This window comes from Monodelphis domestica, chromosome 2 (genome assembly GCF_027887165.1).
Source record: "Monodelphis domestica isolate mMonDom1 chromosome 2, mMonDom1.pri, whole genome shotgun sequence".
Classification (NCBI taxonomy): domain Eukaryota; kingdom Metazoa; phylum Chordata; class Mammalia; order Didelphimorphia; family Didelphidae; genus Monodelphis; species Monodelphis domestica.
The window spans coordinates 419,465,720-419,481,589 of NC_077228.1; the positions used below are offsets into that span (position 1 = coordinate 419,465,720).

General features: G+C 32.0%; 1 protein-coding gene across 2 annotated transcripts in view; it reads left to right on the forward strand.

Moving 5' to 3' along the window:
- VTA1 (vesicle trafficking 1) overlaps positions 1 to 15,870 on the forward strand; it is a 106,162-nt gene that overhangs the window by 45,863 nt on the left and 44,429 nt on the right. For both annotated transcript variants that reach the window (XM_001370368.4, XM_007484638.3), the window contains exons 2-4: positions 2,569 to 2,663; positions 5,161 to 5,288; positions 6,336 to 6,411. In XM_001370368.4, coding sequence (XP_001370405.1) covers positions 2,569 to 2,663; positions 5,161 to 5,288; positions 6,336 to 6,411 — 299 coding nt within the window. The remainder of the gene's footprint in view (positions 1 to 2,568; positions 2,664 to 5,160; positions 5,289 to 6,335; positions 6,412 to 15,870) is intronic.

Genomic DNA, 15,870 nt, shown 5'->3' on the forward strand with positions numbered 1-15,870 from the left:
GGAGGAATTTTAAAATGTTTACCAAGTTTTATCATTATTGTTGAAAAAGCATGATTTGTTCAAATACCAGCTGTCTGTCTTAACTTTTATGTGAAATTTCTCATGAAGTTTTTTTGTATTTAAATTGCTTCAAATATTTCTTGTTTTATCATAACAATATGCCATTTCAAATTATATAAATTTTTATGCTATTATAAAATAGTGATTTTTATGGGAATTTTTCAGTCATTTAATTTAGTTAATAAATTCAGAGATTATTTTTTTCTATAAAGTAGCTCTGAATGGGAGTTGAAAAAACTAGAGTTAACTTATATGATTTATATTAACTTGCTGTTATATTTGGGGGTCTCAGATCCCAAATTATTTCAGCTTTGTGTAAACCAGATGATTCCATGTTCTTCTAACTCATAGGAAAACCTTACAAATTTAGGTTCTGCTAACATAATTTGTCATCATTTAAACAAGGCTAGTTTGGAATTTAGGTGTTCAGGGAAGTTTAACAAATTAACAGTTTTTTGTTTTTTTTTTTTGCTTCAGAAGAAATATATAAGTAAGTTTTCAAGCATTATACATTTGATACACAAAAAAATAAACCCATACAAATGAAAAGCTGTTCATTAAAGTTATCCTGAAAGACCCTTCTTGGCAACATTTTCTTAGGTATTCTTGGCACATACTTACTTGAAAAAAACCTCAGTTCTTTTGAAATACAATCTAGTTCCATTATTTCAATAATTTGCTCCATTCTGATGTTATTGTATTGAAATCTTTCATATGGATTGATATTTAGTGTTCAGGCCATAGCTAATATTTAATTTTCCCTTCCTTTTTTTAGCTTTTCCTGCTTGGTTGGTCTTTACTCCCATAATGAACATAATAAATCCACACAATAAGTGATTTTCAAGAGCTATTGTTTTAACTCAGATTACCTAATCAAAGCATTTTTTTCCCCTAAAAGAATTGCATTAGTAGTCTTACATAAGGCATTCTGTAAATGTGATATAAAAATACTAATCACTTACCATAACTAGCAAGAAAGTTTTAAATGCAAGTTTTTGGCTGGCTTTTTTCAAGTGCTCTTGATGTTTGAGTTTCAGTTACAATTAGATATCAGCAACTCATTTGCTTACATTTTAGAATTACCTTCTTTCTCCTCACCCCCCTCCCCCCAGAAATTTGAGGGTACTGTGATTCGTTCTTCATTGTTGTTGTTTTTTTCTTTCTTTCTATTTTTCCAGTATATGCTGTCTTAAGAGTCAGTACTAAGTATCTGTTCCAAAGCAGAAGAGTGGTTAGGGCTAGGCAATTGAGGTTAAGTGATTTGCCCAGGGTCACACAGTTAGCAAGTTTCTGAAGTTAGACTTGAACTTGAGACCTCTTGCCTCTAAGCTTGGCACTCTATCCACTGAACCACCTAACTGTCTCTTCCATTGGGTTTTTTAAAAAGTTTGTTATAAATTTAATCTTCCGTTTCTATACCTCTAAGACTTGTCCAGTCCCTTACTGGCTCGCACCATCATTATTGAAAGCATCTCCTAATATATCACCACCACCTCCAATTTCTCCCTTTTCCAGTCCATCCTCTGTACTTATGACAGATTAATCATCCCAGTACATAGTTTTTGCTCTAGCATTCCTGTGTTTAAAACCTTCAGTAGCTCCCTGTTAGTGATTAAATAAATTAATATTCCTTGGTCCCATATCTAATGCCTTCCACATTTTTTTTTACCTTTACAGCCTTTTGGCTGCTGTTCCTCTAGCCATTTCATATACTTCTGCCAAAATGGACTAATTGTCAATCCTTATACAACTTTTGCCATTATTACATGAAATTTTCCATCTCCGTCTTTTATCTTGTATTCTCATCATCTTGAAAGAATCTTGAATTTATTTCTGGACTGGTTGAAATTCCAATAAAATATGAGCTCCTTAAAGGCAGACCATTTTCTTTTTTGTCTTTGATCCACAGTGCAGTGCCTTGTACGTAGAAGATGATAATCAAATATGTGCAAAATTGATTTGGATCACATGTCCCTGCCCTTCTTTCTAATCCTTGACGTACCTGAACTCATGAAGTGTTTATTGTCTTTATACTTCACAGTATTCTTTATATCACCATTAATTAGCATAATACCAGTTATATAGTTTGTGTATGATAAATGTTTCTGTTAATGGTATATTGGTTTTTATGTTTTTTTCCATAATACTTTTGTTTGCTTATAATATAAAGATTTATATATGTACTTGTTCTCTCCCCTTTTAGAATTAAGCTCTTTATTAGCAGGAATTGTTTCAGTCTTTATATTTGTATCCTCAACTTTTAGCATATAGTAAGTACTTCATAAATGCTTATTATTTGATTTACTTATAAATTACTACTTCAATACATAGTGAGGTATAGTATTGGTGTTCTTAATTATAGTCAAATTTCAACTGCCATGAAGAATTTTTTTCAACTTATTCCAAACATTCAGTGAAAAATATAAAATTATTGTTTAGAACATTTTTGCCCTATTGCTTTTGATTCACTTAGGTATTGCTCATGTTATTTTTTTCTTTCCTTTAAAGGTCGTTTATATGCAATGCAAACTGGAATGAAAATTGATAGTAAAACTCCTGAATGTAGAAAATTTTTATCAAAACTTATGGATCAACTAGAAGCTGTAAGTAACAATTACTAATTTATTCTATAATTAATGTTTAACAATTTTAGAATAAAATCTTTGAATCTTTGCCAGTGTTATGTTTGCTTTACCTCACTATTGTCAACAGTTCAAGTACACATAGTATTAATAAGAAAGCATACATACTTTTACGAATTATATGATATATAATATAGTATATAAAAATATATTATTTTATATTATTATAATATTTAGTATAGTACATAATAATACCAGATAGGAATAAGATACCATTGCCCCCATCCATCTCATTTTAGGCATAATCAGAAAAATAAAAAAGGACTATTTAAAATATTGAAGAAATAAATTGAATCAACAGACATTTATTGAGTTCCCTTGTCTCTACTGGTCACTTTGCTAGGTGCTGGGGAATATAGATGACAAATGATGTTGTCCCTTACCTTGTGCTAGTAAAGAATATTTGAAAGAATTCTCATATATTTTTTTGAAAGTAGATGATCATATATATATATATATATTTATATATATATACATACACATATATACATATATATACATATACATATATATACTGTCTTTGTAAATTAAGTTTTCTTTTTTCAAGTTTTTGTTACATATGTAAGGTTTTCTAAGATACTACTTTTGAATAGTTTGTTATATTTGAAAAATCTAAAATTTCATGAACACTTTTTAAGATTATAAATTTAAGATGAAATGTGATTTCAAAAATGACTACTCCCTAGTTTAAAATTTTGTATCTAGTTGTTACTGAATGAAGGTAATTTATCTGTAGCAGATTGTACTGACCTAGATTATGCAAAACAAAATAATGAATGGTACTTAAATGATAAGGACTGTTATTTTTCACCTTCTTTTATACCTTAAAACCTGGCCATAGTTCCTGACCCTTTCTCCACAAAGTCTCATCTAAGTGATTTTTGTAGGGGCTAGACTAGACACAGACCAATGATCTAGGACATAGTACTATTTCATCCAGCTCTTGAATATATCTGTAGTGCCTACAGGTCTTGGTGAAAGTTGCTGGTTGAAACAGTGGTAGTCATTTGATCAGCCCAGCACCTGCCATCTCCTTTCTTCTCTGGTGGCAGCTGGTTTATGAGATACACATTTTCAGATTTGGAAAATGTGTTACTAGTTTTGCTATACTCTGTATTATATGCATATATACACATATATAAAATACTTATTACCAAGAGTCTGTTTCCATTCAGAGGGAATGGATTGATAGATTAGTATATAGTAATAGATATAGAAAAAAGCATCAATAAAAATTTGTTTTAATTCATGGAAGAGACAATAGAAGAAGCACAAACAGCAGTTTTTTTTTCTTTGTTAAATTGTATGTGTATATTTAAATATTACATATTTTAAAATCTGATAAATTCATCATGCCTTATGCAACTCTATTTTTCTTTATACATTAAAATGTATGTTGGCAGGTCCATAGGGGAAAAAAAAGAAAAAAATTAATTTCTAAAACTGAAGGAAAATGAAATGTCAGTTTAATGACATCTAGATAATGAGCAAATAGGGAAAGTTTAATCTTTGGGCAAAGTACAAACTAATATATGTTGTTATATTTGTTTACATTATATTAAAAACATTAAATTCCCTCTATTTTTTTACTAGTTTTAAGGTATTTCTATTTCTGCGAGGTTTCTATGTTGCAGATAATTAGCTTATGAGATTGCATACTCCCTCTAAAAAAACCAACAGCCTAAAATTCAGAGCTTCCTTGAAAAATCTTTTGGCAGTATAGAAACTGTAAGCTAATGTCTTGTGTTTTTTTTCTGTTTCTGTTCTACCAAAAAAACCAAGATTTCCTTAAATCCAGACAGTGAGTCCATTCAGGAGCTGTAAATCCACCTGTTTAACTGTAACTTCATCATTTGCTTTGCTGACTTTATTAGGAAACCTGAAGTTTCTTATGCTCTTAACATTTTTTTTAAGAGTCCTTTGAATTCAAGTACTGTGCTCAGATCATTTATATTTTTTAATCCTTAGACTTTTTAAAAATAAAAAGGTAGTAGATGATTTTTCATTAAATTGTTGACGTTTTTATAAAAAAAAGTACAAAGTACTTTACATGGGTAAAGTGCATAGATTCATACAAGTACAATGACATGATGTGTATATTGCATAAATTAAAAATGCCTTTTATTTACTTAGGGCTTTGGGGGGTAATTAAAGAAAGTTTTTAATTTAATAACACTAGTAACATTTAATGAAAAGACTTCTATATCATAGTGATCTCCATTTATCAACAAAATTAAAGGAGTTTTATGTAAAGTTAAAATTTTTTAATTAATTTTTATTTTGGGGAAAATAATATCCATTTTAGATATTGCTTAATGTATTGCTTGAACCAATGTTTTAAAGTAGCTTTTAAGTATTAAAAAGTCAAGTATTTTCTTTCCAGTTTTATTTTTATATCTTAATCAGTAATGCAGTCATGTTAAGGAACCCCCCAAAAAGCAGTATTTTTTTATTTCAGCTTAAAAAACAATTGGGAGATAATGAAGCTATTACTCAAGAAATAGTCGGTTGTGCTCATGTGGAGAGTTATGCTTTGAAAATGTTCCTATATGCAGACAATGAAGATCGTGCTGGGAGATTTCACAAGTAAGGAAAAAAGAAAGAAAACATTGTTTTACTAGGTTTATACTTTTTAATAACTTTAATTTTTACTCTTAAAGACACATATATCAAAAGATAATGAATAGTTTCTCTCATTTAATTGTACTTTTAGTTCCCAACTAGCATTTTTTCTAATTTTTATGATTTATAAATGTCTTGTACAAAAATGTACACATGAATCCTAAAATAATAGCACTTATGTAGTGCTTTGTGATTTGCACCATGCTCTGCTGCTCTTATATTCCTGTTTCACAGATGAGGTAACTGAGACAGAGGTTAAATGGCTTGCCTGAGGTCACACAACTAGCAAGTATCTGAGGCAGGATTTGAATTCAGGTCTTCCTGACAGCAGTTCCCACTTCGTATCTGCTAAACCAACAAAATCATTATCTAAAAAAAAATTGACACATGGTAATTTTTTTTTAACCCTTATCTTCCATCTTAGAATCAACACCAAGTATTGGTTCCAAGACAAAAGAGCAGTAAGAGCTAGACAGTGGGGGTTAAGTGACTTGCCCATGGTCACACAGCTAGGAACTGTCTGAGCGAACCCAGGACCGCCTGGTTCTCAATCCACAGAGCCACCTAACTGCTCCCAATGATAATTCTTTTGGGACAAAACTGACAAACTAATAACAAAGCTCTGGCCTTTTCCTCTTGTTTGCTTTTATAAGCAAAAGCAAGTTGTTGATGAATTGCATTAGAAAATTTCCTCAAAGAAGTATTTCAAATTTTGAGTGTTTTTTTTTCTGAGATAGTTTTTTGTCACAGGTTGCATTCTACAAATATAATAAAATGTTTGTTATAACAAGGTTACCTAAAAGTTCGTTTTGCTCTTGTTCTTGGAGCCCTGGATTATAAAAGGTTACTGCATATTACCCAAATGGATTCTCTCTTTACTCTTAAAACATAATTATGTTTAATTTTGCATTAATTTTTATGTTTTTGGAATTTTTGCTTTCCTTATAGACGTTTCTAACTCTGCATTTCGTATATCCTGCTAAAAACGGAATAAATGTTTTTCTCTTGCAGAAACATGATCAAGTCCTTCTATACTGCAAGCCTTCTGATTGACGTCTTAACAGTATTTGGAGAACTCACTGATGAAGTGAGTGTACACTTGTTTTTTAATGCTTTTTAAAAACTGTGTCAAAAGTTTTTTTTATCAGTTGTATCTTTTTTCTTATTTAGTTTTTTCATATTGTACTTTATTCATAGTTTAATATATCATTGTGTTGAATAGTTAAACAATTATATAATTGACAGTTACTGTAAATACCTCTTACTACAAAGCAGTAAATAATTGTCATGTTCTTGAATGGTATGTTTTCTGGAGGAAAAGACTTATTTTTTTAACCCTTAATTTCCATCTCGGAATAAATGCGCTGTATTGGTTCCAAGGCTTAAGAGTGGTAAGGGTTAGGCAGTGGGAATTAGGTGACTTGCCCTGGGTCACACAACTAGGAAATTCTTTCTTAAAGAACATTACTCTTAATTTTCATTTCTATCACAATGTATTATTTAAATCTTTTTTGTGTATATTTTATTTCCCTGATAGCAGTTAAGTACGTGTTTTCCTATTCACCGTGGAGTGAGAAGAAAAGAATCCAAAGAAAGATACACACACAGTTATCAGTCAATGGACAGTCTCCAACTTTTGAATAGGTCGTGTTCTAAGAGCTCATTTGTAAATCAGTTGCCTGGAATATGTTTTTGTCATTTCCCTCAGTCAAAGAAACAATATCATACTTAAGTGTTTAGCTTACTATACCATCCTATGAATAGCTGACCAGAGAACTTAACTTTGGGATACTAAAATACTTCCCCAGGTTTAGCAAGGTGCCAGGAATTCCTTCTCCTCATCCATCCCACATAATTCCAATCTACAGGAGCCAGGATTTTCTGTGACTTTGTCAAAGGAAAGAATAGTGGTAAAGCTAGTTTCAAGGCTAGAAAGAAGGGAGGCTGAGGTCTCTTACTTATCCATGCCTCAGTAACATTTTTTTATTCTGGGCCCACTCACTCCAAATCTATTGTTTATCTTTTAAGAGTCCCTGGGATTGATCCTTCTATTCTTTTTTTCATTGTTACCATCTGGTAAAAACAAAAACAAAAACTTGCTCTTTCACTTAACTACTTTGGAAGAGAATTTGTTTTCACTGTTTTCCATCTATTCTTTTATCTCAAATTTGAACAAATGACTTTTTTGAAGTTCTCATGCAATAACATAGAAGCAGAAAAGATAAAAATAACAATTGAGGTGAAACTTAAGGAATTTTAAGCAATTAGTGATTTGCTTATCCCAAGTACCACACTTTCTTTTCTTCAACTTCCTACTCATAGGGTAAAATGAATAATATTGGTGGATCTTTATGTGTATAAAAATTAATCTGTCTTTCACAGGCTAACCTAGACACTTTTCCAAATAACTTTACATGTTGAGGAAGAAAGATATCCTGGATATTTAATTATAGGCATTAGGGTTTTGATGCTAGAGTGAGGCAAAGTATAGAGGCTTTACAAATAGTTGAAGAGAAGAAGCAATGAGCTGGGGTCTCTGCCAAGATATGAACAGGGATTGAGTAGAAATAAAGGCTACCTTGAAGCTTCCCTATCCTTTTTTTTTTCCTCTTTCACATCCACTTTTGTACTGTTCAACTTGTTACCATGAATAGACACACCCTGCACTCCACAGTGCTATTGGAAAGGTAAAAAAGAAGACTGGCTTTGGAACTAAACAAGTCAAGTGTTCAAGGAAGCACCTACAGCAATGAAGGAAAAGAAGTGACTTGGTCTCAAAATCATCAGTGGAATGTTAAGGAGGGCTCTCTGTAGCCATCCATCTATGGACTGAATATGTTGTAGAGAGGTTTCTTTTTCAATTATGGGTTATAATCAGTGGTCTCTTGAGTTGTCTTTTAATTGAGCTTTTGTGATTCTGGGGAAATATGTAGTTGGGTACATGGTCATCTTGTAAGTAGATATTTATGAGTATAGCATCATAGAACTAGACAACATCTTCTAGACTTGCAAAGCCTTTTTATAGAACTGATGAGGATATTGAAACCACAAGAAGCAAAGTAATCTCCCTAAGGTCATGCTATTAGTACTAGAACTCAGGTATCTACTCCCACAGCAAAACCCTGTCCCTAAAATATATTAACTCTTCTACTTAAAACACTCTTTAAAGGTGTTAATCATTATAATAATTAAAACATGTTCCCACTGAATTCATTTTAGAAATACCCAAAATAATAACTTGATATTTGAAATATTTTTTCTAACTTCCTCATCCATTTTCACCCATTCATTTTTAACTGATAGTGCAAGCCAATAGCCTTGTTTATACATAACTTAATGAACAGAATTGGAACATAGGCTGACTTAATTTATTGCCTTATTTATACAGCTGAAGCATTCAGCAGGTTAACTGGAAACACTGATGTTACTGCCCACATAGTATAAAGTTGTTCTTCAGACAAATTAGGATGCTTTTTTTTTCCTTTTGTTTACATTTTGTTGTCTTTTGGTGGATATTCCTTCATTTTCAAGACTTTTTTACATTCTCAGTCTCAAAATTCTGAGAGACAATTTTAAGTAGTGCGTAGAGGGCTCAGCCACAGGCAACAGAGTACCCCAGAAAATTCTGTGACTTGTAAGTTATGGATAACATATTTTTTATCAAGGAATGGAATTACCATGTATGATCAAAAGTTTATTGACATTGATTTAACTACTGGTCTGGACTTTAGAAATATGTGTGTGTGTAACACAAACACATATACACTACAGTGCTTAGCATAGCACTTTTCCCATAATGGCTAAATAAATGCCTTATTCGTTTATTCATATATAGTTTGTAGAAATAGCATAGATATTAATGATATATCTAGGTTGTCAAAAATAATAAAATGGGCTTGAAATAGCTGTAGTAACTAAGTGTGGTGTAATGGAAAGAGCACAGGACTGGAAGTCGAACAACTGAGTCTTGTCCACACTCTGCAGTTAACTAGCCATGTGATCTTAGGCAAGTTATATAACCTCTCTGAGATTCAGTTTCTTCATATTAGTGAGTTGGATTAAATTATCTCCACTATCCCTTCTAAGAGGATTCTATGATTTACTTTCTATCAAATCAAACAAGCCTAGAGCTAGATTAATATTAACATAGAAATCTACTCTTTATTTTTATAGCTTATGTGTACATATATAAATATATATACATACACAAAACAGATAATTAAGCATCAACTGGTATCTGCCTCTTCCCCAATCAAAAGAATAAATGCTTTGAAATCCATGGATAAATATCTAATCACTTCAGAGCATTGAAAAGTCTAGATTGACTCATTCCTCTTCTCCCTTCCCATTTCTAATTCAGTCCCATCCAGTACTTTGAAACCCCTAGGAGGGGTAGAAGCAGGAGTCAGAAACCTTGGAAAAGGGATTTCAGGTATGGAGATTTTCCATTCTCTATTATATTTATAGTTCCAGACCAGTTGTGATGTTCCATATTGGGTCATTGAGAGAGAGTGCCAGCATAATGTTCTGTTCATTTTTTTGCATCCTGGCTATACCATAGCTCTATATGTCTTAGTTTCTTAGGGCTGAAACTTCTTTTAAAAAGTTATTTGTGCTATTCATGTTCCTTTTTTATGTATAAGAATAACATTAAAATAGTATTAAAAATCTCAGAAAAAAAAATCATTTTAGCTGTTTCACATTTATCATCACACATTCTAAAGTTTAGCATTTTTACTATAAATGTAAAACTATGTTTTTATAATTGCATTTTTTCTTTTACTGTAGTCATTACCTAAAATTTATGGTTTAGCTTTATCATAGTACTTTATATAATATGATAGCTCAATTATACGGTAGTCAGTTAAAATCATCAGCTATACAGAATTATTTAGGAATCTATCTGTACAGAAAAACATTTTAATAGCAACAACAAAAGTCAAGAAATATAAAGATGCTTTTTTTACTATTTATGAGCAGCATAAGTTTTCCTTAATATTATATGCACTTTGATCCACCTTTCAGACATAGAGCTAATAATAACATGAAAATGCAAAGGTGCTAGATTCATTTCTGTCATAGTCTAGTTTCCTAAACCTCTATCCTCTTTTCCTTTTTACTTTTCCACCAAAGAACTTAATTTCAGAAGATCCACTTATTCCCACTATTGGAATTATTTATCACTTTATATAACTGTTCCCTGTTCCATTTCCACTCAAAAACTACTTCTTCCCTACCCAGTGAGCCTTCCTTTGCACCATAGGGAAAAAAAGGTTTAAACAACACCCACACACATAGTGACTTCATTTAATAGCATATGCAACATTTAACATCCATAGTTTTCACCTGTATGACCTCATTTTTGAAAATATTTCCTTCTTTGGCTTTATTTCAGCCTTAGCTCTGTGTTTATTCTTTAATTGATCTTGGAGATTCATATTATTTAATTTGGTTTGCCTCTCCATGTACCCTTGCTAATTATTATTCTTATTGCATTATGATCTGAAAAGGTTGCATTTATTATTTCTGGTTTTTTGCATTTATTTGCCATGGTTTTATGCCCTGGTACATGGTCAGTCTTGTGAATATACCATGTGCTGCTGTCCCTTTCCAATTTTTCTAGACCTATCAGTTTTACAGGCATTCTTCCAGTCTGACACAATAGAAACTTCAAAAATCTTTGACATTTCTCATTGTTTTGGCCGTTTTGCGCAGCCTGTCACCAAAACTTTTTGTTTCTTTTAAAATATTTGTTTTATCACTGCTTTTCTATCCTTAGGACTGCCATCACCTTTATCTTAATATGCCTTATTTATCCAGCTTTATTTTTTCTGAATTCCTCCATAAAAATCTGCTTTATATTTCTGTTAGGGGCTTTGCTGTGTTCCTTCCAATCAACATGTCTTTACTTAATGCTTTCCCATACCCCAAATATGTATTTCCTTTTTCAAGATTGTCTAAATACCAATTTTTTTAAAATTCCTATATAGTAGGCGGCTTAGCCATAAAATCAAATAGTAGATCTCTATGGAGGCTTACAAGTTTCTTTTCATTGCTTATATTTGGAGATCTAGATTATTACAGGATGTTTAATGATATCATTAATTCCTTGAAGTCAGAGATATAGCACTTTATGCTGCTTCTATGTTTTCATAAGCACCTAGCTCAAAGATGAACACATAAGTGCTCACAAATTTGTTGGTTGATATTTCAGAAATTTTTAGCCTTTTTTTTTGAAAATTTAATTAGCCAAGTTAGAACATTTTTTCTTGGTTACAGGAATCACATTCTTTCCCTCCCCTCCTCCCAACCTCTTCCCATAGCCAACACGCAATTCTACTGGGTTTTACATGTGTCCTTGATCAAAACCTATTTCCATGTTGTTGATGTTTACCCTAGGGCCATCGTTTAGAGTCTACATCCCCAATCATATCCCCATCAACCCTTGTGATCAAGCAATTGTTTTTCTTCTGTGTTTCTATTCCCACAGTTTTCCTCTGAATGTGGATAGTGTTCTTTCTCATAAATCCCTCCAAATTCTTCTGGATTACTGCATAGCTACTAATAGGGAAGTCCTTTACCTTCTATTGTGCCACAGTGTATTAATCTCTGTGAATAATGTACTCCTGGTTCTGATCCTTTCACTCTGCATTGATTTCTGGAGGCCATTCCAGTTCACATGGAATTCCTCCTTTCATTATTCCTTTGAGCGCAACAGTATTCCATCACCAACATATACCACAATTTGCTCAGCCATTCCCCAATTGATGGGCATCCCCTCGTTTTCCAGTTTTTGGCCACCACAAAGAGCGCAGCTATGAATATTTTTGTTCAAGTCTTTTTGTCCATTATCTCTTTGGGGTACAGACCCAGCAGTGCTATGGCTGGATCAAAGGGTAGATATTCTTTTGTCGTCCTTTGGGCATAGTTCCAAATTGCCCTCCAGAATGGTTGGATCAGTTCACAACTCCACCAGCAATGAATTAATGTCCCTACTTTGCCACATCCCCTCCAGCATTCATTACTTTCCTTTGCTGTTATGTTAGCCAATCTGCTAGGTGTGAGGTGGTACCTCAGAGTTGTTTTTATTTGCATCTCTCTGATTATAAGAGATTTAGAACACTTCGTCATGTGCTTATTAATAGTTTTGATTTCTTTATCTGAGAACTGCCTATCCATGTCCCTTGCCCATTTATCAATTGGAGAATGGCTTGAAGAATGGCGTCTTCCTCCTTCAGATTAAGCAGAAAGCCAAAAAAAACCTCAAATCCAGTCCAGCCATTGACTCTTGCCTCCAAGCGTTTCCCAGTCACATTCCAAAATGGAATCTTCATTTGACTGACAGATGATTAATCTCCAGCTTATGTCCCTCGCATGCATGACTCTACCACACTGATCAGCCATGGGCACGTGATTTTTATTTTGTATTCCTTGTATTCCTTTATTTCTAATGATCATCAATAAATCTCCTAAAATACAATATTTTTGCTATTTCAAATTAATTTTAATTTTTACATTTGGTAGTTCTTGAATTTGGCTTGGGTGTTGTCAATTCAGAGTTAAATACAGGAGGTGATCTGTGGATTCTTTCAATCTCCACTTTTCCCTCTTGCTCAAGAATGTCAGAGCAGTTTTCTTGGATAATTTCCCATACAATGATATCCAGGCATTTCCTTTTGTCATGATCTTCCAGTAGTCCAATGATTCTTAAGTTGTCTCTCATGGGCCTGTTTTCTAGATCTTCCATTTTGTGGATGAGGTATTTCATATTTTCTTCAATTTTTTCATTCTTTTGATTTTGTTTTATAGTTTCCTGCTGCCATGTGAAGTCACTTGCTTCTAGTTGTTGGATTCTAGTTTTTAAACACTGAATTTCATCCTTGACTATTTGGTCATCCTTCTCCTTCTGGTCTGATTTTCTTTCAAGGTCATCTTTCATCTCTTTTGCTGCATTTTCAAGCTGATTAATTTTGGCTTTCAAGACGCTATTTTTCTGTTTCCACATGATTTATTTTGCTTTTTTTAAGTTCTTTTCCCAGTTGTCTTCAGCCTCTTCTCTCTTTTTTTTTTTTTACTTTTAAGCCTCCATTTTGACTCCTCCTCAACTAATATCAGAAATTTTAGCTTTTCACTATTCTTTCTAAACATGGTAAAGGCTGGTATAAACAGAACTTCTTTCATAATTCTTCTGCATTTTTATAGATCACTGCTCAGATAGTCATCTTATTATTCAGAGTTCTTTTTTAGAAGACTATGCAGTCTTTTAATGTTCTCTAACTTTCTACCTCCTATTTTAAGCATTAGCACTAATCTAAAAGTTTTTTGATTAAAAAAATACCCTCTAATTTTAAGAAGACTTTTAGGGCTTCTCAGAACACCTAATGGTTCCATACCTCTTTATTAATAAAGTGCTTGCGATCAGTTGTGAAATTCTGTGTATAGCCTCACCAAAATAACATATACTTAAGACAATTCAGTTTTCTTAAATCACAATTTCTCTCCATTCAGTCATTGCAGTATATTGTAAACTCATTTATGTCCAATATAAAAATCTGAAAGATACTTATCTTTTTAGAGAATTCTTAGGTTGACTTCTTTTCAAATATTTCCTTTTTTTATATTTAAAAACTAAAATAACACATTTCTATGTATCTTAACAGAACATAGAAGATTCTGTATGAAACTGAATCTCAATTTCTTACTCTTAACTTTTTGAAAATACATAATGTTCCATCCCAACTATTTTCCTTCCTCTTCAGCTAATTTACTTGTTTCCCTTTCAAGTTTTGATGTATCTCTAAACCAAGCTGATTAAGTGTATGTATGTGTATTCAAATCTCTCTTGTTGATTTCAGATAATAGTGAGCTTTTTTGATGCCTATTTTCCATCCTTCCATGTTTTTATATTTTTCTCAAGTGTATCAATTATGGGAAACAACTTCTAGCCTCATTTTTTTCTACACTATTATATCTCCTTTACTCCTACTTCCCTTTCCCCACTTCAAACTCTCAGAATAGAATCAATCCATCCCCAGCCCCTGTTTTTCTTACCTTCATCAGTATTTTTTGAAAGCTCTAAAGATCTGAAGGAACACTTGTTTCTTCTTTCCTTTTAAAATATTAACTCAGTATCATCAGAGATCAAATAAATATAACTTTCTAGGTTTCTTTAGATTCTTCATGTTTGCTTTTAAAGTTTCTGCCTTTTAAGAAAAATCTATTTTTACCATAGGATTAGGTATCCTTTATTCTAGATCCTAAGGCAATATATCTTTTGCAATATTGTCTTCTAATATCTCCTCTCTTTTATAATAAAAGCTGCCAAATTTTGTGTAATCCTGAGTGTCATTTCTTGGTCTTGGAACTGCTTTTTTTTTTCAGAATGCTTGTTATTTTTTTCTTTGACTTGGGTACTTGGGTTTTTGACTACGTGTTATCTAGGACTTTTCCCTTTTGGAGTTTACTTTAGAAGATGATTTTGGATTTTTCCTAGCTTCACTTTTCCCCTTGTTTCTAATAATTATTATTGCTTCATATATTGTGTCCAGACTTTTTCAGAATCCTGTTATTCAGGAAGTTCAAGGTATATAGGAACTGGATGATCTGTCTCCAGTTTCAGCATCTTTCTTGGCCCAGTTGTATTTGTTTTTCTGAATAATTCTTGATTGTATTCTAGTAAATCTGTAAGAAATATAGACATTTGCTACCCTATCCCTTCAATAGAAACATTTTTTTAAAAATACGAAGCCAAGAAATCTGAAGTGAATTTGCTGGCTAATCTTAGGCTATTCTTTGGTCATTTACTCCAAAAACAAGCTATGTTAAAATAGAGTTCTCTTTAGGTAGGGAGACATGAACTGCAAAATAAATTTTGACTGTTATCAGTAACCTAAATAATTTATTGAAATGTTGATAAATTAGAAATTAGTTTTTTTAAAAAGAAAAGTTATATTATTGTATTGACCTTTTGGCATTTCATTTTAAAACTTGCTGATTGATTTTTATTTCTTAAAATTTATCAAATATTGTCCCAATAGTACCTCAATTTTAGACTTTTTCTTTTTTAATTTTTGAGGAATGAGTTACATTGACTACCAAAAGGAATTTTCCATATCCATTCTTTTATTAGGGAAAAGCCCTCATCATTGATTTAAGATTGCATTGGTAAAGAAGTATCCACCTATGAGAATTGTATGATTGCATTCCTCTTTAAAACTTTATGTTCTTTTGCAAAAAGTAAAGATTGTTTGAATAGAGCTTCATCATGAACCAGCTTTCAGTTTCAGAACCTTCAATATAATAATACTTCATTTCTATGGTATTGTAAATTAGAATGTAAACTTGAGGGTACGGGACTGTTTGAGGTTTATCTTTTTTTTTTCTTAGAACAGAACTTGGGACATAGAAAAAGAATTTTTTTGATTGATTTGATGACTCATTTTTTAAAAGATTTTGTCACTTTATAATATTTTTTCAGCCCACTATTCCTATGGTATAAATAATTCACATATTATTATTCCAATTTATACATAGCAACACTGAAGCA